Raw genomic sequence first — 20,956 nt, 5'->3', positions numbered from 1 at the left:
TTCCACAGTTAAACTCAGAGCATTTTGTAAATCCAATGTGATTGATTAATAATTCCAATGTTCAATATTATCTTCAGTACAAATAAAGATTATACCTTACCCAAAAAAAAAAAAAAAAAAAGAATGAACATTACAAATCGTAAAAAAAAAAAAAAAAAAAAAAAAAAAAAAAAAAAATGGTGCCTGGTACCACAGCAGTACCAACTGTGCTGTTTTCTGGGCTTAAAAAAAAAAAAAAACAAACCTAAAATGCAGTGGATGTCTCTACGGTTTTGTTCAGATGACCACAGACTTTTGGGAAGCTGTTGCTGCAATGATGCTGCATAACACACTGATATTATTGTTTTTCATATAAATATGTGTGTATACATATATAATTTGAATTTTTGGAAACTTTAGCTGTGTTGTCAACTTTGGATACAACTACTCCAGTTTATCATGTTGAGTTGACATTGTAGATAAATTAACAGCTACCTTGGTCTTGAAATGTTAAACTTAATTTTTTCCATTTGTACATGAGTAATGCACTGTACTGAATATGTAAGGTCTTATCTTGGGGGTTTGATTATAGAAACTTGTAGGTAGAGTTTTCCTTTGTTGCTAGAGTTTTCCTGCCTGGCCCACAGTCAGGGCAAATCTCTCTCACCCGCCAGTCCCAAGCCGCTCAAACCCGATCAAGTAAACACAGAGACTTATATTGGTTACAAACTGTATGGCCGTGGCAGGCTTCTTGCTAACTGTTCTTACAGCTTAAATTAATCCATTTCTATTAATCTATACCTTGCCACGTGGCTTGTGGCTTACCGGTACTTTACATCTTCCTTGTCCTAATGGCGGCTGGCAGTGTCTCTCTGACTCAGCCTTCCACTTCCCAGCTTTATTCTCCTCCTTGCCCCGCCTACACTTCCTGCCTAGCCAACGGCCAATCAGTGTTTTATTTATTGACTAATTAGCAACACATTTGCCATACAGAACATCCCACAGCAGAAACTAGTGTTCTTTAAATAAAAAAATGATTATGATAGAAAATGTTTTCATAAACATAGTATAACATGATAAAGCTTACTCAGTAATTCTTTCTTCTAGTGTTTTGTCTTTGAAGCTTCTGGTCATTAGCACTCTTGTCCTTTCCTCTAACATACATGGAAAATTATATCAAATTGATGTGGGTTAGTATTGGGAAGGACCTGTTACTCAACCAGCCCTTAGAGGCATAATTCAAATTGCATAGACTTTGAAGGCTTCCCAAGTGCTCTAATGAGAAAGACTCTCTTCCATCTTCCAGCCTTCTACCCTTGTCTTAATTCTACTTTTATACATGTGGCACACACTTGTGTTAAATACTATCTGTGTGAAACATTTTAATTGTGCTCATGCTCTGTCTCATCCATTCTAGCACCCCCTCAGTAGCTGGTGCAATACTGTGTCTAGACATGCCATGTGGTGAGAATCAATCAAATCAATAGACTGCATAAACCGCATCTGGATTTCAAAGGGGCATCACTTAGCCACAGAATTGGATTTTTACTCTTGTTCATATATTTACATTTGCACAATAAACTTCAGTATTTTGAGTGTACTGAGAATGTTCTTTAAAATGAAAGTATTTATTCATCTTTTAGCCAGGCAACATGACTCTGGGTAAAGACATTTGCTGCCAAGCCTCACAACCTGAGTTGGATCCCTAGAACCCATGTGGTCGAAGGAGACAGACAGCTAACTTGTGCAACTTATCCTTTGATCACCACACATGAACAGCAGCACATGAATACACACACACACCAAATAGATGTAAAAAAATAAAGTCTATTCATTTGAAACATTTTGCTAAAGTATTTGACAAAAATGAAAGACGTGGGACATCGAATTTTATTGATCCTTGAGTCCACCAGAGAAAACACTTCAAAACATTTATTTAAATCTCGCTGCTGAGATTTAGACATCTTCATAGTTGATGTTGAGAATTTAAATAATATTCAGAGTGACCAGGAGGGTAAAAAATACTTTCTTAGAAACAGCACATGCTCTGACCATAGGGTGCTTTACTTTCCTAGCATGCCACATGATGTTGTATTTAATTCAGGCTCAGGCTGGTGATTGTAAAATATTATTCAGACTCTCCTAATAAACAGATATCTCTGGAAAGAAACATCTGTTCATTCAAGGCCACTCTTAAGGTGTTTTGGAACTTTTCTCCATGACTGTGGCTGAATCATGTGTTTTGAGTACTTGGGTTTCCCTTGTCACATCATGATGGAATATAGGAATCAGAACCAACAACCGTTTCACCACAACTGATTCTTTCATGTTTACATATGAATGTTCCATGAGAGAGAGAGAGAGAGAGAGAGAGAGAGAGAGAGCAGGCAGATCTAAATGTTGACTTTTCACATTTAGTCAGAATAAGGGTTAATTTACAGACAGATCAGAGACCCACTTGCTTGCCCAATCAGGAATCCCATAGAAACCATAAAACCAGAAGCCATAATATATAAGTAAAAGTCCTGGGCATAGTGGCACACCTTTGATCCCGGCACCTAGGAGACAGAAGCAGGCAGATCCCTGGGAATTCAAAGTCAGCCTGGTTTACATAGTGAGTTCCAGGCTAGCAAGAACTGCGTAGTGAGACCTTGTCTTGAAACAAACAAACAAACAACAACAAAAATATAATATATATGAAAGGATCTGTAAGGTTCAAAAAAAGAGAGAGAAATAAAAATAAATGTTATTTAAATTCGTAACCAAGAGTTTAGAAACACAGATCCCCAATAGCTGTAAAATAGCAGCTTTCTGATTCCTCATAGGAAGACAAAGCCTTAGGAAGTATACACATATAGCTTAGTTTCATCTGTAATAGTTCATTGTTTTCAGACTGCCATTTTGAGAGAGTTCAACAGCTGAACTAAAATATATAAAGGAGATGTGAATAAGATAATCCCAAAGTCAGACGCTGCTCCCACTTCAGCATTCTTTGGTTTCAGCTGTTAGCTAGAGATCATTTAGATTGTAATGGCAGGAGCAAGAAATGCTTTTCATGCAAATTCCTGGCATTGCACATCTCTCTTTGAAGAACAAGTGGGCATTCTCCAAACTACTAGGCTAGGAGATTGCTTGTCTTTCTTAAGCCCAGCAGCTGTAAGGAGATACAAAAGGCAAGGCCAAATGGCCTTTATGTCACACTTAGTTTCATTCTAGGGAAGTTCTCCCAGAAGCATCATTTTATTTTGTACTTTTTAATGTTTCCTAATCCACTGCAATAAGCAAATATTTCTATAATGGGAGGAAGGTTAATTTAGATCAGCAGTTTTATACTTACCATATCAAGAGGAAAACCAACCATGTATGAAAATGTCACAACAAAACCCATTATTTTGTGCAATTGAATGTTAAAAGAGGAAAAGAAAACATATCATGGTATATGGGCAGTGAGTCTTTTTTATTAAGTTATATATACTTTCATTGTGACGGAAGAGGATTGTATGCATTTGTAACTCATAATCGGAGTAGTGATGACTTGTGAAATGAACAGCCTATTTCCAATTTCAAGTATTCTCGTCATCATATCCGTAAAGTCATTCCTTTCTCTCCCATCTATTCCTTCTTTTTGTCCCACACAAAGATCTCTAGTAGCTTCCAAAGATAGACGAAAATACAGTAAAGTAAAAAGTGGAAGAGAAAGAAAACGGAACATCAGAGGTGGTTTTGTGCAGCAGACCACAGCCATCTTGCTTTGTGTTAACAGCTGGACCACATATGTTGTTTCAGGAACCACAGATTCAAAACAAGCTTGTTTGTTTGCTGAGTGCTATGAGTCTTAGTATTAAAATTGAACAGGAAACTCTCCTAAGTAGTTTGCAGAGAAGATCATGTCCCTGAGGTGGTCATCATAACAATGTCTTTACAACAGAGCGAATGACCTATTTCTTACTCAGTCCCTCAATATACACTAGTGATATCATATTTTTTTTTTAAAAAAAGCAGGTCTATGTGCCATCAAGCTGAATTAATGGGGAGAGTGCTTGCCACCAAGCCTTACAACTTGACTTTGATCCCCAGAATCCAGATGATGCAATGAGGGAACTGACACCCACAAATTGTCCCTGACTTCTACATTTATACCATAGTTGGCACTCATGTGCAGATGCCACACACACAATGACTTTAATAGAAAATTTTAATTAAAAAAATATTTCCTCAAAATAGAAAAAGAAGTTCTCTATTGAAGGAAGGAAGGAAGGGAGGGAGGGAGGGAAGGAGGGAGGGAGGGAGGGAGGGAGGGAGGGAGGAAGGAAGGAAGGAAGGAAGGAAGGAAGGAAAAACAGGCCTGAGGAATGAGCCCTGCAGCTGGCAGTCTGTTGAACTTCATCTACAACTTAACCCAGTTGACCACACACAGAAGAAAGTCTCAAAACAGAGTTAGTCCCTAAGAAGTGCTCAATAAACAACCATGATTTGCTTTATTGGTGTACCACTCTCTTTTGTTTGATGTGTGTCTCTTCTTTGACAGGGAACAGAGAGGAGTTTCACATCATGCAGATGAATGGAAACTCACCCACTATACATGGCTATGACAGCTTCTGTAAGCAGACAGTCAGTGAAGCTTAAAGGCTTGGACATTGCCATGTCTGGTCTATCCAAGAAAAGTAGGCCTGCTTCAGGTAACACTTGAAAAACCCAAGACTCCATAAATAGATTTACTTGCTAATACGTGGAGCAAGCCAAATCTGAGCTAAGAAGGACACCTTCCAAGAAGGAACCTACAAGAGTGAGCACTTGATGCTTGAAGGACACACTCCTTTTAAGGAATTAAAAAGGCTATGCAGAACTCCTTTCTGATTTCCCTGCCTTCTACCATGGTGTAAGCCAATGAAAATGCATCCTTCGATAATTAAGTCCATGTGACTCCGGAATCTAGCAGAATTTCCATCAGTACCTACCTCCCCTTCCTCCTGGTCGTGTCTGCCTTTCTGAATCTTTTTAAATGGTCTTATTATGTCAGAAAGCAGGGATTCCTTCTGGAATCTTGGAATCTGCCAAGAACAGAATCGATTTGGGGGTCAAAATACCCTCCTAGATAGGTTAATCTCTTTGATGCTTGCGTAAAAAACAAGCAGTAAGCCGTAAAGATTAGCCATGCCTGAGCACCAGGATGTGTGGGCGACTACATCTCTCCCAGTCACATCACTTTCTTTTTTTAATGAAAATTGAAACTGAGCCCCTGCCAGAGGGCATGAGGATGAACAAATGTGTAAGGAGATAAAATAAAAATATTTAGGAAGGCTGGCCCCCTTACCCTGCTGTGGTCTGGAGAGAGAGCCTCTCCCAGGCTCCTCAAAGGCACATGGAATGCGGGAGGGACTGGAGGGGTAGAGCAGCTTGTGGGGAGGAATTAAGTGTGGCTTGGTCTGTTTCTGTCTTCTCTGTAAATACTACAACACCTCCAAATGGAGGAACAGCTGAGATAAGTGACTGCTAATCCCCCAGTGCAGGGGAGGAGGCCGGGCTGCTCCCTTTCAGATCCCAGCAGATGGTGGATGAAACAGGCTTCCCCCAGGCAAGGACACAGGGAACAGTCCCACCTTCTGTCCCTTTAGCTTGCTCTGCACGTCACCCTCATGGCCTATTGTGCTGGGAAGGACCTTGCTGGCCTTCCACGGCCCTGGGGACTCGCCTGGATTTGCCATTCCACTGGGATGCTCAAGGTCAGCCAAGCAGGACTCTGGCCAACAGTGACAGTTTGGGCTTCACCCAGCAAAACTCTGTGGGCTGGGGAGACACAGTCAGGCAATGTGGAGAGGAGAAACTCACCTGGGCAATAGGGTAAGGTCTCACTAAATGCAGATTCGTTCCTCTTCAAGGATGGGATCCCAAAACTTGGACTTCTATTAGGCAGCCCAGCCGTAGGCAGTTCTAACATCCCCCTTTGAAAAACAGCAATCTGGGAGACCTGAAGGCGTGAGAAAGTGGTTAGGACGCAGGCTCCCTCGGGTGCCTCCCTGAGGGTCTCCACCATTTGTTCGTCTTGGTGACTTCAGGTGAGAGTCCCAGACTCTGAGGACTAGGACTCTCTCAAACTTCAGGAAGTGGCCCTTCCTGGATTTGAAAATCATCTTACTTACAATAATCATGAACATAAAATTAGAAGACCGACAGCATAATAATGTGGATGTACTTAACACTATTGAACTATACACTCACTTATCTCAGTTTCCAAATTAAATAAATCACTGAAAATTTGTGTTAAATGAAAAACTAAAAAGTCTTACCAACTTAATTAACTTACATTTTAAAAGATGTAAAATAGAGTTTAGTGTTTCTAAAATGTAGAAACAAGCAGTGATACAGTAGTAAATATTTAATGCTATAAATCTTTAAGGACAAGACTGAAAAAAAAAACCCTGGGAAATGAAAGAAAAAAACAGGCAAGTAGGATTATAAACTAAAAGGTATCTGCACAGCAAATGAAGCAATTCTCAGAAAAAAAGACATATAGAATGGGAGGAAATATTTGCAAATTCTGTCTGCCAAAGGATTAACATCCATATGAGAAACAAAAACAACTCAATGGCCAATTTAAATAATGCAAATAAATAAATAGAACAAAAGTAATTTGAAATTGCAATAGATTCAAATAGATATTTCTCAGAAGAAAACATTCATAAATGACTAATGGCCAGCGGGCATAAGCAAATAGGGAAACAGTGTCACTAATTAGGGAAATGCAAATCAAAACCACAATGAGCTATCCATTCACCCCATTCGGAATGAGTTATCATCAAAAAGCCAAAAGATGTTGAGGAAAGGGGACTGACTCTGTCCCACTGTTGGACAGAATGTATGTTAGTGTAGCCATGAAGGGAAACAGTTTTGGGTGCCTCAAAAACTTTCAATTACAACTATTATATGATGTAGTGCCCCCTCCCCAGGGGATCTATTTCCGGTGACAACAATGTCTGTATATTAAAGAGATGTTTGCACAGCAGTGGCTTTATTACAATAATATTCACAAGAGCCAAGAAATGCAAACAATAAGTGTCCAGCAACTGATGAATATAGAAAATATCGTGTGTGTGTGTGTGTGTGTGTGTGTGTGTGTGTGTGTGTGTGTAAAAGGAAATTCACAATATGGATGGAACTAGATCTAGATCATTTCATATTACATGAAATACAAGTGAAAGACAAGCCCCCATGTTCTAACTCCTGTGGAATCTGCAGAAGATGATCTCATAGATGTTGATAGCAAACGGTAGTTACTAGAGGCTAGAGAGAGTAGATTCTAGGCAGGGATAGGAAAGGTTCATTAGTACTAAGTTACAGTTAGACAGCAAGAAGTCCTTGTGTGTAGACAATGTATAGCATATAGACAATGTACAGCATACTTCAAAAAGTTAGAAGGAAAGGTTTTGAATGTTTTCACTATAAACCTTTAAGAAAAAGTATTCCTTTTTTTATTGTAATGTATATGACATTTTATATAACATACATGAAAATACATTTTCCTTCAAGTGTTAAAGGACTAATGGAGGCCTGGTGAGAATTCTCAGCAGATAAAGTGTATACCGTACAAGACCTGAGATCAATCCCTGGAATCCATGCGAAGGTGGAAAGAGTGAACCAACCCCACAGAGTGGTCCTCTAGCCTGCTTCACATACTGTGGCACCAACTTGTCCCTGCCACCCAGAGACACTAATAATAATGAATAAGTAATTTTTAAAAATTAAAATGTGTTGAATGGACTGCAAAACATAGTTTTAAAGTGTCTTAAGGATGAGTATTGCCTCCCCAAACTGGTCCTCAACAAATTTACCCATACTTCATTAGGACTCACAGTCTTAGAATGAGTGGCCCTAACAGCATTGCAAAGTATCAGATGAAATATCACTGTTCCCAGTTCTGGAGAACTTCAGCACACATGCAGTGACCACAGGAATCTCTCATCAGCCACTGTCAAGCAGCAACTCTCTCATACAAGTTCATGAAGTTCAGATCCATTCTACTCTAGAAACAAGTAAGCCAGAGGTGATTGGTGGCCCATGCCTGGAATCACAGCACATAGGAGGTAGAAGTTGGAATGTCAGGAGTTCAAGGTCATCTGCTATCCAGTCGGTTGGGGGCCATCCTGGTCTACATGAAACTGTTCTCAAAACACCAAAAACCAAAATAAAACAAAAACTTAAATGGTATTTCAAAAAGGCTATCTATGAAACTCCTTTTAGAAGTCCCCTGCCCCCATTTCTAATGACAGAGTGAGACCACCTCTTCCTCCCAGCGTGTACTGAAAGTCTCTCTGACTTCCACAACTGCCACTGAGGATGAGTCTTGCTGTGTATTATTTATCACTGAATTTTGTCTCATATGGATAGAACATTGCAGAATCGAGAAATGAATGGCAGTGACCCAATTTTTCAAAACAGAAAGCTACTGCTGTCTCTAAAAGTATCATTATTGAATGGTAATGGCTCAAGTTTGGATATTGCTTGTCTCTTACTGGGACAATCCTCGATAACCCCCGTGAGAACTGAGTTATTGTGCCCCTTCGGGGGCGGGGGGGAAGGTGGGAATGGCGTCTCAATGAATTAGTTGGCTTGCCTAAGACCAAATGTGCAGTATGTAGTTAAGTGATAGAAACAGGATTTGAAGCCCATCACTCGTTCTGATTCTCCTGTTCTCTGCTCTTCGCATCCTGTCAATGGACATTCTCACTGTAAAGTGCCGATGGTATAGCAGGGCTTGATCTCAGCCCGGCAGGCCTCTCCCCTGTCTCCATGGTCCAGCTGCCCAGAAGGTTTCATCCCCAGACCATCCCAAACATGGTTGGGAAGCTCTGAGGGGAGGACCCAGCATTCCCCAGCCCCAGAAGTATCTAATCAGCAGTCCTCCTCAGCATATCAGTCCAAGCCCACTCTAGACAGAGAGGCTGGTGCCCAGTTTACTATTTTTAACTGGTGTGAACTGAAGGAAAAGCACACGCATTAAAAGTCCAGGCACTAGTCAAGAACCAAGAATACAGGGCACCCCAGGGCAAGCTAGTGACCTGTGTCCTTCTGTCTCCCACACCCCCCTCCTCATTTCAGGCTATTTCTTTTTCTTTCTGAAAAATGCACAGATCCTTCAAAGTCTGTTCTCCATGAAGGAGATGACACTCATTTGTAGCAATTCTTCTCACACTTTACTGTAAATGCTAATCATGGGCTGTACAGTGAATCCAGTTCTGGGGTGGGGACTGGGACGCTGCATTTTTAACTCATCCACATTATGAAGACGCTGTTTTTGTCCCCAGTCAGCGCTTTGAGTAGGAGGGTTGGTAACTCCTCATACCCCAAGTGGCTATGATCGTCCCCACAAAAGCATTTGTTTTTTAAGATGTGTCTTTACTTGGGATAAAGAACTTCCAACCCCACCCCCAACCCCACCCCACCCCGCCCCCAGCCCCCCGCCCCACCCCTTTTAAAGATGCCCATCTATCTGCTAGCAAGTGGCTGCGTTACGTTTTGGGATCGGTGCCTCCATTTACTCTGGAAACAGAGGACCCCTTTCTTGCCTAAATGCGAAGTTTGAGTTTGAGCAAAACCCCTACAGAGTGGACAAGGGTTACTTAACCTCAGGGCTGGACTTGGACAGACCCTCAGGTAATCCTTCTCAGCCTTTCCCTACCAGCTCAGGACCATGCCTGGGGTGGGTCCAAGACTGGTGAATTTTGGCTTTCCCATTTCGGTGAGCTTAGCCCCAGCTCAGGCTAAATGAGGCCAGAAGGTGCCCTACCCAGGTGCCCCCTTTGCATCCAGGTACTTAAAAGTTGCTCTTTGTGCCTACAAGACTGCCCAGACTCTGCTCCTCTGTCTCCTAGTACTGGAAGATGAGAAGCTGTTGTCTCTCCCTGCAGCCCCAGCCCAGCTGTCAGGACCCTTCTCCAAGGGCAGCCTGCCAAGCCTTCCTGCTGGCATGACTTAGGTCCCTTAGTCTGGCGGGGCTGAAGAGCAATAAACCCACACAGCAACCAGGGAGCTCCCCCACCCTAGCGCGGAGGAAGGGGCTCATTGGAGTCACTTTGTCTCCCCCTGCCCCCAACCCCTTGCCGGCCTGCCCCTCCCTAGCTCCCTATTTGGCCATTGCTCTGGCTGCCCCCTCCCCTTCCTTACATGGTCTGGGAGCCCCCCGGCTGATCCTCTCCCCTGCCCTTGGTTCCAAGAATGGCCTCAGCGGTCCTAGATGGTGCTAAGGCGACCAAATAAGGCAAGGTGGCAGATCAGGGGCCCCCCACCCCTGCCCCCGGCTGCTCCAACTGACCCCGTCCATCAGCGTGCTATAAAGCCGCGCTCCAGGCGACTGACACCCAGTGCCTGCCGCCAGCCCAGCGGAAACCAGCTGCCCCTCGCACGGTGAGTCCCAGCCTTGCTCCGCCCTTGCTCGCTTCAGGACCTAAGTCCGCACTGTGCCTTTGTGCTCTCCTGGATCCATACTTTTTTTTTTTTTTTAAAGCAAACTTTTTGGTGTCGTTTTTGACTTGTTTTGTCTTGGGCCTCATCAATCCCCTCTACAACACAAAAAGAGCTCACTCCATCTTACCACTGGAGCTTTTGTGGGTCACTGATCTCTAGAACTTTTTCCCCCTCCTGGGGTATGGATAGGGAGGGAGAATAGGCTTTCTGTTGATGAAAAGGTGGAGAGCTGAAAGGGCTGGAATCAGTCTATTGGCCACTAAGGAGTTGGAACTCCCGGGTGGTTAGGGCCATGGCTCCTTGCAACTGGAGTGGAGCTTGAGCTTCTTGTCCATGGGGTGTGGGTGGGTTCCTCTGCCTTCTCTCAGCCACACTGGCAGTCTTTCGGCTTCTTCCAATCCTTTTTTTTTTGTTTATGTCTTGAGTACAAGGGAGATTCCAGTTGTCTCCCCACTCTCTACATTCCAATAACCCCACTGTGCCCTGCCGCCTTCCTCTCTAAAGGAGAAGGCCGGCTCTGCAGGCACTGAGTGTGGGCCCCTTTCCTGTCCTTAGCCCACAGATTCCACAGAAGCTGTGCCACGATGTGTGACGACGAGGAGACCACTGCTTTGGTGTGCGACAATGGCTCAGGGCTGGTGAAGGCCGGCTTCGCGGGTGATGATGCCCCTAGAGCTGTCTTCCCTTCCATCGTGGGTCGCCCACGCCACCAGGTAACACTTTTTGCCCCTCACAGCCTGCTCCCCATCCAGCGTAGTCCCGGCCATACTCTGGACCCTTTTCTTCATTCTCCCAGTCCAGCAATAACTCCGAGCCACTTCAAGCAACCCCTGCCAACCTGCACACACCAAGAAGTCCAGTGCAACTCTCTCCTAGGAAAGGCCACCGGCTTCTCATTCTGGGCCTGTGGATTTTCAACTGCAGTGTCTTCTCTGAAACGTGGATTTTTTTCTTTGCCCTCTGCCCTTTGTCGGTTCAATTTAGTTCAGATAATGCGGCTAACCACTAGTAATGTAACTACTTGGAATTAACCAGCACCCCATCTACATTCTTATCTCTTGTTCACAGCCCAGTATACAGAACTCCCCAAAGCTGTAATGGACTTCCATCCTGGGTGTTGCATTTTTAGAAGTCAGCTGTGACCAAAGCAGCAAGTGCCACCTTGTTTATTAAAAGAAATGTCATGCTCTCTGGGTTTGTCGCATGCCTGGCCAGATAGGCTGCCAGGGAGCAGAGCTGCGAGTCCTCGGGCTTGGCCAGTGAAGGGCACTCCAGGATCCTCTGAGTGGTTTGACTTTTCATCTGAGTGATAGTGGTCTGTCAGCCCATGTACACTGGATCTGGATGAGTGTCAAAATCTTTTCTTAAGGGCACTAGAAGCTGTAATGACATCATTAATTCAGTTGTTCTAAAAGATAGTCATCTATTTCTTAGGTGACATCAGTGATAAGCTGAAGAATTTAATGAAGTCATTATGCTATTTCAAAAACAAGATAAGATTCTGTTTCTTCAGTGAAATCCCTTCATTCTCCCCTCCAGAGTTATAATCTAATTAATAGAGATACTCTTCCTCATGTGGAGATAAAGTACAACATTTATTCTAAATGATTCATTGAAATTAGGATTGTATCTTAACTCTTGGAGGTGAGGTCCCACGCTAGAGCCTAGGCTTGCCTGGTACTTGCTCTACAGCCCAGGCTGAACTTAAAGTTATGGCCCGTTTCAGCCTTTTGAGTACTGGGATTAGAGGTATGAACCACCATGTCTAACTTCCAACTTCTACTGTTATCATTTCTAGTATTTTACAGCCATTCGTTGCCTTGGGAGTTGGATATACGTTAATAAGGCCTGGACTATACTCCTGTCTCATTGGGAACATGATGTTCTCATTCTCTTCTTTTTTGCAGGGTGTCATGGTGGGTATGGGGCAGAAGGACTCCTATGTAGGTGATGAAGCTCAGAGCAAGCGAGGTATCCTGACTCTGAAGTACCCCATTGAACATGGCATTATCACCAACTGGGATGACATGGAGAAGATCTGGCACCATACATTCTACAATGAGCTCCGTGTGGCCCCTGAGGAGCACCCGACCCTGCTCACTGAAGCCCCACTGAACCCCAAGGCCAACCGTGAGAAGATGACCCAGATCATGTTTGAGACCTTCAATGTCCCTGCCATGTATGTGGCCATCCAAGCAGTGCTGTCTCTGTATGCTTCCGGAAGAACCACAGGTTTGTTTGGACTAGGGAATAGTCACCAGTTAATCATATTCCCAACTCACTGACTTCACTGCGAACCCAAATTCTCACCTGACAAAGGAAAGGGTCTCCTCCCTGACCCTCTCTAGCAAAGTATCTGTGCTGAGAGGAAGAGGTGACAATAATTCCCTGAGGTTAGTTTCAGAGACTATTTATTATAAGATCTGATAACATGGAGTTAGATCTTACCCTTATTTAAGATATGTGATATGCAGCATTCATAGCCCCTGGGCAGACATATTCAAGGACACACATTCCCCTACAGAGTCTGAATCAAAACAGAGAGACACATTTTAGGTTAGATTGGCCCCAAGAAAAAAACGTGCCTGGATGCTTACATAACATGCTAACGGCTGATAAGAGGGCTAGCCATTTGAAAGTGTCCTCAGGAAATGTTTCTACTACAGCATTTAGTCAGACAAGCTGCGCTGCCTTGGGAGTTAGTATCTATCCATTATGGATCATTTTTATCCTTTGCACTAGGGGATCTGATTTTATGTGGAGTAATGTCTCGACTTGTTTCTGGTACCTAACAGAAGCAGGTTTTACTATGGCTGAAACATCTTCAGTGCTTCATCCCATTCTCATCTATCTTTTCTAACAGGCATTGTTCTGGACTCTGGCGATGGTGTAACTCACAACGTCCCCATCTATGAGGGTTATGCCTTACCCCACGCCATCATGCGTCTGGATCTAGCTGGTCGGGATCTCACCGACTACCTCATGAAGATCCTCACTGAGCGCGGGTACTCCTTTGTCACCACTGGTGAGTCTGTGTGTGTGCCTTACCTGTCACAGCATCCGCCTGTTGGTTTTTGTATCCTTGATGGATCCACCTCCGCCCCCACAACTGATACTTTCTTCAGAGCTTGACTATGAAGTCCTTTATCTCTGCAGCTGAACGGGAAATTGTCCGTGACATTAAGGAAAAGCTGTGTTACGTTGCCCTGGACTTTGAGAATGAGATGGCTACAGCTGCCTCTTCCTCCTCTCTGGAGAAGAGCTATGAACTGCCTGATGGCCAGGTCATCACCATTGGCAACGAGCGTTTCCGCTGTCCAGAGACACTCTTCCAGCCCTCTTTCATTGGTAAGGGATGGGTTCTGATGTTGAAGTTCAGGTTCTCTAGAAATTCTTGAGTCTCCCAGAGTAACATCCATTTAAATTGGAAGGACAGCAGGGTTCTTGAATCAAAGTCTGGTGTCTCACCCTGCTCAGTCTTTCCTCCTGATATCTCAGTAAAAAAAAAGACTGGGCTAGCTGCTCTAGTGAAAATGACTGAGAATGTTACACCAAATTTACCTCACAGTAGGGGACGATACTGATCAGTCCCTGGATAGCGCATGCCTGATTACTCAAGAGAGCCAATGTATTCCAATAAGTTCCATTAGTGATAGACTAGACTTTAAGTTATGCACCATTAAACCCAACCACAACTCTATTCATTATGGTAACTGGACGCTTGGTGTCACCAAATATCTTTCCTACACACTTGTTTTCAGAAGAAGCTGGAATCTGATTTTAGTCCATAAATTAAAAGTATAAGCCAGGGGCGTGGTAGCTCACACCTGCTATCTCAGTGCTCAGAAACTGAGGCAGGAGTATTGCCTTCAGTTCAAGGTTAGCCTGGGCTACAGAGATTCATCTCAACACAAAATAAAATAGGTTAATTTTCACTTAAACATGTGTGATTCTTTCTGTAAAATATCTCCACACTCCCGATAGCTGCAGGATGTGTTCACTCCAAACAAGCACTGAACACAGTTGTCTATCTCTTGGCAGTCTATACTGAATTATCTATTAGCACATTTTAGAGACCTATGTCCCACCTGTTCCCAGCAGTGTGTTATGGGGGAGCATATGTTTTAGATATGAACGGTGGCAGCTCACCAACACAGCAGAATTCTGTCCCCTCCCCTCCATCCTTGCCTGAATGTGCTGTGAGTACTTTAAAAAGAACTTGTTCCTAGGGATGGAATCTGCTGGCATCCATGAAACTACTTACAATAGCATCATGAAGTGTGACATTGATATCCGCAAGGACCTGTATGCCAACAATGTCCTATCTGGAGGCACCACCATGTACCCCGGTATTGCTGATCGTATGCAAAAGGAAATCACCGCGCTGGCTCCCAGCACCATGAAGATTAAGGTGAGCGGGAGGGCAAAGGCAGCTCTTTGAATTCTAAGTCAAACTTCCTTACCAGTCTCCTTCTCCTGTATCTTAGCTTCCTATCTTTTATGTTTTAAGTTTTCTATTTAGTGCTAACACTATTCCTGATTTTTTTCTAGCATTTCCCACAAGATATGAACCTTTAGGACTACTTCTAAATAGTGAATATAAGTAAATATTTGAAACACGGGGAGTGGGGGGTGGGCAATAACTAAACTCACCTCCACATTTAAAAGGCCCCAGGTTTTGAATTACCCTTTATGCATTTAGACTTTTGCCATATTATTGTCTAGTGCAAAGAAGTAGAGAAATGATGAAATACAGGGAAGTTTGCAAAACCTGATTGGCTACATTGCCTTGTGGTATAACATCTCCCACATTATTTATTGTCAGTTATTCTGTGATGCATTTTCTGTGAGTATTCCAAACCTATTGCCTGCTCCATTGTTGGGAACTTCAGAACACACTAATGGTTTTGTTTCCTTTCTGCAGATTATTGCTCCCCCTGAGCGTAAATACTCTGTCTGGATTGGGGGCTCCATCCTGGCCTCTCTGTCCACCTTCCAACAAATGTGGATCAGCAAGCAAGAGTATGATGAAGCAGGCCCATCCATCGTTCATCGCAAATGCTTCTAAGTTGTCTCTCTCTTAGTCTCCCTTATATTCAGGATGATGGTATTGTGCTTCTTGGAATCCTCTGAGCCCCCCTCCTCCATCTCTCATCAGTCATTGTACAGTTTGTTTACACACGTGCAGTTTGTTTGTGCTTCAAATATTTATTGCTTTATAAATAAATCAGACCAGGACTTGCAACCTACAGAAGCCTGCCTTCTTTCTTGTGGGAGTAGTCCCAGGATGGGAAATGTGTCTGGTACCCTAGGCCTGGAATGGGGAAGGTGTTTGTTTGGGTACCCTGAACATTACCATATTAATGCAATGCCAAGTTTGCCTGATAAATTCATATGGCATTGAGACAGGAGTTACAGCACTACATTTTGATTTCATCCTTTGGGATAGAATCATGAATAGATTTTGAATCTTAGAAAGAAAGATTAGTTCCATGGCTTAGTTGTTAGGTTTAGGTCTATTGAAGTAAGAAGAGAAAATGGACAACACAACTATCTACAATTAGTTGCTATATTTGGTATTGCAAATTATTTTAGCACATCTTGCATATTTTATAACTTAATAGAAAACACACATATTGGTAATAAGAGGGTCAAAGTTTAAATTAGCTTTTCTTCTTCTTTTATTGCATTCCTCAATTGTCTGGGGTTTTTTGTTGGTTTCCTTGCTTGCTTGTTTTAGTTTTATTTATTTTATTTTGTGTGTCTGAGCATTTTGCCTGCCTGTATACCTGTGCACCATGTGCAAGCCTGGAGGCCACAGAGGTAAGAAGAGGGCATAAGATCTACTAGAACTGGAGTTACCAATGGCTGTGAGCCACCATGTGGGTGCTGGGAATCGAAGGGTCCTCTATAGAAGATAATAAGGATATTAACTGCTGAGACAGCACTCCAGCCTGCAGATGTGTTTTTGAAGGCTATGGAAGACATGGGGAGGTCTACTTGCCAGATGTTGCTTTGTCTTATTGCATATACCCACCATCTCTCAGTCTCTTGAACCCAGGTTATGTGAAAGTTGTAAAAAAAAAGAGGGGGGCAACAACAGTATAAGGCTTATGAATACACAATGACCAAATGAATTCCAAATAAAATATAAAATGAATCCAAGATGTTTGTGACAGCTATTGCCTATGTTTCATCACATGACTTCATTGCAACGTTGGTTCTGAGTACACAACGTGTGTATTTCATATTGTGCACAACATTGCACCATGGAACACCAACAAACACTGCCTGAAACAGCTCAAATTCAAGACTGTTGTACGCTATGAATGCAGTGTTTTCATTGTATGCACAAGGTTTCCTATTCTCATCCAAACATAACAGTTTAATTTCTGAAAATGGACTTTAATATTTCTCTACTGTCCTGAGCATGTAAGCATCAAGTTACTATATCATTGGACTGTATTATGTTAAAATGTTTGATTTTTTTAAAGTTGCAGTCTGCATTGCTGACGAGTTTTATTTTTAAAAATTATTAAAGGAAGGAATTTTGACCTGGGATTAGAACAGAATTTCCAGCAATTTCTGAGATGGCCCTCATTGTCCTTCTGCCATTTTGCATGATTTATTTATGAAAAATGGCATTGTCAGACAGAACTGATAGTTACAAAAAACAAAATATAGATCACTTCAGGAAAATATTGAAGATAATCTTTGTTCTACAGTATCGAATACTCAGGCAAGATTTAATTCTTCATGTAAAAATAAGTAAGTACAACCATCTTGTCAGTATGCAAAGTTACTTTCATCTTTAACAAATGGTAAATATATATATGCCAAAGAACTATTTTAAAATAAATTCCCTTATGATTTATCATTATGATTTGTATACCTACCTTACATAGCAATATGCCTAGGATCGCACACAAAAAAAAACTTAGGTGAAAAGGAATCACAAGCAGAAATTTTAAGACTTTCCCTGAACAAATTTAGGACATTGAATATCAGCATGTTCAAAATAAGGAGAAAGGGCAGATAGTTTTGTCCACTTGGTGACAGATTTACAGGACAGACTTGCAGCCACATCATTTCTCTGTCATCTTAGGGTGTTGGGGTGATGAAAATGAAGGTGTGAAGGTCAGAGGCAGCAAGAAGTTAAGGAACCATAAAGCATGCTGGGAAAAGTATCTACCGGGATCAGTTTTGTTCTGTCTTTGAAAGACTCATCTACATGCAAACTCCAAACATGTATGACCTGGGGACTTCAACTGATGGACACATGTCTCTTTAAGAATTAGAATTAGGTAGGGATTGAAAAGATGGCTCAGTGGTTAGGAGTACTGGCTGCTCTTCCAGAGGACCTGGTTTAAATCTCAGCACCTACATGGCACCTCACAACTGTCTGTAACTCCAGCTCCAGGGGATCTGGCACCTCCACACAGACATACATGCAGCAAAATACCAATGGACATAAAATAAAAAATGAATAAATCTTAAAAAAAAAAAAAGGAACTAGGATTAGGTAAGAAAAGCAGGGAGGAAGTCCTAGCAGGAGGATGTGGGAAGGAAGCTAAGGGACCAGACAAAGCAGCCTGACACGAGCTGGAGAATTTTAGGAAATCTAATTGTGAAAAGTAGGTTTCAACCTGATTGCAGAATCTTGAAATTTCTTCATTTTCAAATTATCTTGAGCATGAACTGTTGGAGCTCACAGAGTGTTTGATGGGCTTAATTAAACTTCATCTATTGAGAGAATCAAGATGCAGAAATGAAGCACCTGGTACAGTACTACCCAGCTTGTCTGTGAAATACTTCAGACAGAACTCAGATGTTCTGATATCTAATGTGACAGTGCTTCTAAAAGCATATTTTCTAACTTTAGTCATAGTTTATCATGGGTATCCCCATTCTATCATTCTCTGCCCTTTAGGACGTCTGGGTTCAAAATCTGGAGCACTTCAGGCTCATCAGATATCTTTAGTAGACTGCTGCTGTCATTACCATTCAAGGTCACCATTGTGTCTTTATGTCCATCAATTTAAAAGTATCTCTTGATCCTTGACTCTAGGCCAGGTTCAACGATAGGGTCAGAAGACAGAAAGTTGTATCTGATCATGTTTTCTGTGCTTAAGGAGCTCTCTCGGAGTTCTATATTTAGAATAAGAAGAAGGTCTCTTCTACAATAATGCAGAAATAGTAATCTGATTCAGTGGCCTTTTCTTTAGATAAAATATAAATGTTATTTTAGATTTTTCCCCTCAGCAGTATCTTGTAGCACAAATGGGTTGCTTTGAAAGTCAGGCATCACAAGAAGACATATTTGAGCCATGTATATGGAATATTATGTAGACACTCTCTTTGACTCCTTCATCTCTTAGGTTGGGTGCATACATATTATAAATTTCATATCTAAATATTGTATTAATAGTTTAATGTTACACAATTTACTGGGATATAATCTCTTTGTATTTCTATTTATGAGTAGATATAAGATGTATATTATTTCTATTTAAAAGTAAAAGCTTTAAGAATTATTGTCTGACATTTGTACCCAAAGTGGAAAGCACATAGATTCACATTGCATTTTGGTATTCTCATCTATGCTTGAAAATTTGATGTAAGATACTAGGACAGATGAATCTTTCAAAAACTGTGCTTTAAGAAAGGCACTAAACCAATCATGTTTTTCAAAAGCCACCTTCATGTGAGTAAAATAATTGATATGTTTACAGTAACGTATTTCATTAAAATGCTAAGTATGAAACCTTGTATTATTTATATTTTTCTCAGATTATAATGAAAAAACTATTGTTAGTACTTTTTCATACCTTCAAATACTTTTTTAAAATTTTATGAACTGAGAAACAGGTATTACTGTAGATATGTTTGTAAATATTCAAGACAATAGAATTAGGGAAAAGAAAAATTACTGAAGGAAATAGAATATGTAGAACACTGGGGCTGATTTACTATTTTAGGGCCTAAGTAAAAATTCCCAGGACTTTGTTCATTCATTCATTCATTAATTCATTCATTCATTCATTTCTCACATGAGACATGTTTTCTAGGTAGTCCAGGCTGGACTTGAACTTGTGACTCTCCTGCCTATGTGTTTTGAGTTCTGGTATGACCCACCATGCCTAGCATTCTCTTTACTTCTCTCATGGATACTAAATCTGAATTTTGAACCCACATTCTTGCAGTGAATCCTTACACTAGTGTGACTGTGTTTGGGAGAGGTCTTCTATGGAGGTAATTAAGCTTAAATGAGGTCATAACCTTAAGAATCTCACTGTATGGAATTGGTGGACTCATTAGAAGAGGAAGAGACACTAGAGGCACACAGAATGAGCACACAGCAGGCAAGCAACCATCTGCAAGTCAATAAACGCAAGAGAAAGCATCCATGCACACATCTTCATCTTGGGCTTCCAGCCTCCAGAACTGTGGGGAATATTTTTGTTGAAAGCACTCAAACCTGGGGCACTTGGTTGGGGTAGTCTTGATAGACTAATACAAGCTCCTTCCATATTTTGGGCATGGTATATTAAGATCCTTCTACAAACTCATCAGTTACTGGGATAGCAAAATAAAAACTTCTTTTGAAGGTGATATTAGCAAAAGGTCCAGGGAGGTCTCTAGCAAGGCTTGGGGACTGAGGCATACAGTGAAGCAGTGTCTAGTTTATTCCCATGCAACTGATGGAAACTGATACGTAAAGAGGCATCAGTTTGACTTAGGTCACACTACTAGTTAGTAGCTGAGACTGAACACATCCTGTTAGCAACCCAGTGGATCTCTTCACCAACAATGGCAGTTGGAAACCAAAGAACATGCTCTCTCCATGAACACATTCTATCTATAAGGAGTTTCTGAGTCACTGTCTTATTGTAAGTGTACAGACAAATGCTTTGAAGAGAAGGATAAAAATAGGTATAAACCTAGGCAGAAGACTCAGTTGCTTGCTTTAGTCAATATATACTTACTGAATTTATCCTAGTAGGTCCTAGAGATAAAATAGATATGGTCACTGCACTCATTTGAGTTACAGTTCGATGATATAGTGTATGTGTGTGTGTGTGTGTGTGTGTGTGTGTGTGTGTGTGTGTGTGTGTGTGTGTTGAGGATGGGTGGGTTGTGGGGGAGCAGCCAATAGCCAAGCATACAAACATACAGAGTTCTAGAGAAGGAATAATGTTCAGTGAGAGACTCTAACACACAGGAGGCATCTAGTTGGAGAAGGTGGTCAGAAAATGCCTCTTAGGAAAGACCAAAAGAATGGGAAAAGCTGACAGTAAAGAGAACATGCTCCAAGATCTACTGTGTACAGAGAAGCAGGAGATGACCACTCGCTGGGAAGTGGAAGTGAGAGGAAGACCTGGGTGGTGCTGGGAAGGTGTTAGAATACAAATCACACAGGGTCTTCGCATGATAATACGAAGTTTAAATTCTAAGTATGACAAAAGGTGTTAATGGGCCATACGCATAAGAATATACTTCAATATTTAATTCTCTT

At 41.8% G+C, this 20,956-nt stretch overlaps 1 protein-coding gene and 1 long non-coding RNA gene across 6 annotated transcripts in view; one reads left to right on the top strand and one right to left on the bottom strand.

Annotated features, from left to right (window-relative positions):
• Positions 1-20,956, bottom strand: part of LOC128100637 (uncharacterized) — a 53,522-nt gene that overhangs the window by 1,509 nt on the left and 31,057 nt on the right. For 2 of the 5 annotated variants that reach the window (XR_008214851.1, XR_008214855.1), the window contains exon 5: positions 5,809-5,947. This is a non-coding gene — a long non-coding RNA (uncharacterized LOC128100637). Of the gene's footprint in view, positions 1-976; positions 3,134-4,937; positions 5,031-5,808; positions 5,948-20,956 lie in introns of those variants that run through there. The other 3 variants (XR_008214852.1, XR_008214849.1, XR_008214854.1) reach the window with 3 other exon arrangements.
• Positions 10,096-20,556, top strand: Actc1 (actin alpha cardiac muscle 1). Its single transcript, XM_052723077.1, has 7 exons — positions 10,096-10,380; positions 10,996-11,153; positions 12,348-12,672; positions 13,304-13,465; positions 13,597-13,788; positions 14,670-14,851; positions 15,365-20,556. The coding sequence occupies exons 2-7, from the start codon at positions 11,025-11,027 to the stop codon at positions 15,506-15,508; spliced, it is 1,134 nt and encodes a 377-aa protein (XP_052579037.1). The 5' UTR covers positions 10,096-10,380; positions 10,996-11,024; the 3' UTR covers positions 15,509-20,556.

Source organism: Peromyscus californicus, unplaced genomic scaffold, assembly GCF_007827085.1.
Source record: "Peromyscus californicus insignis strain IS unplaced genomic scaffold, ASM782708v3 Scaffold_7__1_contigs__length_154581171, whole genome shotgun sequence".
Taxonomy (NCBI): Eukaryota; Metazoa; Chordata; class Mammalia; order Rodentia; family Cricetidae; genus Peromyscus; species Peromyscus californicus.
Note: the sequence above shows the minus strand (reverse complement) of the source record. Positions and strands in the feature narration are given on the sequence as shown.